We start from the raw sequence: 2,672 nt of genomic DNA, 5'->3' as shown, positions 1-2,672 counted from the left end.
AAGGGGCACACATCACTAACTTGTGAACGCAGCAAAAGAGCACTGAGTGGGGGAACACTATTCACAGGATCTTTTATTATCATGACAAATGAGGGAATGCATTCAAGATGAGTTTGCATGGTTGCCTGCTAAAAATATTAGCGTTTTCCCTGTAAGATGACAATATTTGATCTAAGGTCACTGACAGAAAACACAGATCTGGATCCTCATTATGACATCCTTACCGTCCTTTTCCACGGCACAGACATCCCTCACATAAGTTAAAATAACTGTGACCATGCAACAGAGAGGAAACAGGACTGAATATACTGGGATAGAAATCTGAATTTTGGAAAACCACTGTGCTATTTGAAATGGTAAAGAAGAGTTACCCATGGTTTAACAAAACCACATTACTAGCTTTCTTGGACCACAGATCAATAAACAAGTACATATATATGCAGCTCACTGAGTAAGGCATAATTCAGAGAAATTCAATTAAGATTGATTGCCTGAAAAACTCAAGAACATGTTCATTAGCCAAGAAACACTGTAGCAATGTCTGCACTCTGAATTACCCCAAGCCTATCCGTTTGAGGGCTGACATAAAACACAGTCAAAACACCTTAACTTTTCCAAAAATAGGTTTCTCAACCTTTTAAATTGTGGAATGGCTCAGCTATTTCTAAATGCCACTGAATCAAATCCAGTGAAATTTCTAAAAAGATATTGTGACAGTAACCTTCACCATCACTTCCTGACTGTGTTTTGCTTTTCTTTTTTCCTCTTAACAAGGCCTGATCTCACTGTCTGGCTGGAAATTAATCCGCTTTCACCAAATACCAAACTAATGCTTGCTGCGTTAATGCACTGCAAATCCTCAAGGTGTAAGTTACACACGATTCAGTATAAAAGGTAGGCACAGGGCTTGCTCTTCACTACAGCTATCCCCAGGAAGGCAAGCAGAATTCAGGTAAGTTTCATCAGATCCTGATCTAGAAATCTTTTTTAAAAATGCAAACACTCTGTAATTAATTGCTTCTGAAACATAGATTATCCTTTGTGCTCGCTCTCTCTTGCTTCTTTTTCTTTCTCCCTAAGACAGGACACATTCACTGTGCAGAAACTTAGATAAAAACGGTTCCTTGAAATTGGTATGGTACTCTGCTATTATTATTCTGCAAAGATTGCTGACATGCCATTTCAGTCACTCAGGAAAATCAAACACCTTTAACAATAAACAGACAGATCTATTTAATGGCTTTATCCTATGTTCTCGCTGAGGTTTCTGAAAGCTTGCTATTATAGAACCACTTGAGGATAATGTGAAGACTCAATTTCTCCCTATTTCTATAAATATTTCCTGTTGAAAACACCTACACGTTTATCCAGTATAGATATATTTTTTGCTTTATACACAGGATGAAGACACTTAATTGTTACGTGCTGCTATTTTGCTGGAAAGCAATTTGTTGCAACAGCTGTCAGCTCACCAATATTACTATAGCAGTGGAAAGAGAAGAATGTGAATTCTGCATTATGGTGAATGCCACGTGGTGCTCAGGATACTGCTTCACAAGGGTGAGAATCTTAAATGTAATTTCAGGCACCAGAATTAAATATTCCAAGTGATGTATAAATAACCAGCTTCTCTAGTCTGTAACAAACACATAGGCAGGATGAGCCTCGTGAAAGAACAGGTTGAGTAGCTGCTCTGCAGTTCGACAGGAATGTAGATACACAGCCAGTCTGAACCACAAAGGGAAGGTTGAAGAGATGCTGGTAAAATTCAGATCTTTAACTGGTTGCACACATTATGTTTGTATTGTATAACTAGAGTTGAAAGTATTGCAATCTGGAGCTCTGCCTTGTGTTCAGTTTGTGGCTGCAAACAGATAAAATAAAGCAGCTATTACTATGTAGAATCCTCTACTACTCCAAATAATTTGAAGAATAAAGCAACCAATCAGCAAGATTGTCTGGTGATGGTATGACATGAATTTGCCATATCAGTCCTCCTGAAAGGAGAAATCTAAGGATCTAGGTGAAATTAGAAGAGCGTGATCTAAATCCTTTTGATCTCAGTGGGATTTTCCCACCTGTTTAATTAATTTTCACATCAGGTCCTTTATTTTATAAAAATTGGGAATTCTACCCCATAAACGAATTACAAAATAGGTATTTCCTTCTTGTAATTTTCAGGATCCAGTATATAAATATCCACCAGTATCATCCGTTCAACAAACATGTACCTTCAAGGAGGTTGTGTATGAAACAGTGAAGATCCCTGGTTGCGGTGACCACCCCGAATCTTTTTATTCGTACCCAGTAGCTACAGAGTGTCACTGTGAGACCTGCGACACCGACAGCACTGACTGCACCGTGAGGGGCCTGGGGCCGTCCTACTGTTCCTTCAGCCAGAATGGAAGTAGCCAATGAAGAGTACTTGAGGCAGCAGTTTGGCTTTAGATGCTCACTTGTAAAGAAAGGTACTGATCAGGCTTCAGTGGAAGATAATAAGCACAGCTATGAAAAAAAAAGATTTTTAAGGCCAAAATGTGGGAGAGCTACTGACTAGGCCTTCCTTATCCCATAAGCTTTATTAAAATTGCTTTCATAGGTCTATAGAATGCTACCTCCAATTCCTTCTGCCTCCTTCTCGACTACACCTTCATTCTTTATATTTCTGTATT

The 2,672-nt window shown here is 38.8% G+C and overlaps 1 protein-coding gene across 1 annotated transcript; it reads left to right on the top strand.

Annotated features, from left to right (window-relative positions):
• Positions 1-1,401: 1,401 nt before the first annotated feature.
• Positions 1,402-2,418, top strand: FSHB (follicle stimulating hormone subunit beta; the record flags this gene model as incomplete). The annotated part of the gene is made up of 2 exons (XM_082059243.1): positions 1,402-1,560; positions 2,182-2,418. The coding sequence occupies 2 exons, from the start codon at positions 1,402-1,404 to the stop codon at positions 2,416-2,418; spliced, it is 396 nt and encodes a 131-aa protein (XP_081915369.1).
• Positions 2,419-2,672: the final 254 nt, after the last annotated feature.

This window comes from Streptopelia decaocto (assembly GCF_964273445.1).
Source record: "Streptopelia decaocto genome assembly, chromosome: 7".
NCBI classification, from domain to species: domain Eukaryota; kingdom Metazoa; phylum Chordata; class Aves; order Columbiformes; family Columbidae; genus Streptopelia; species Streptopelia decaocto.
This window is presented reverse-complemented; position numbering and strand designations above follow the sequence as displayed.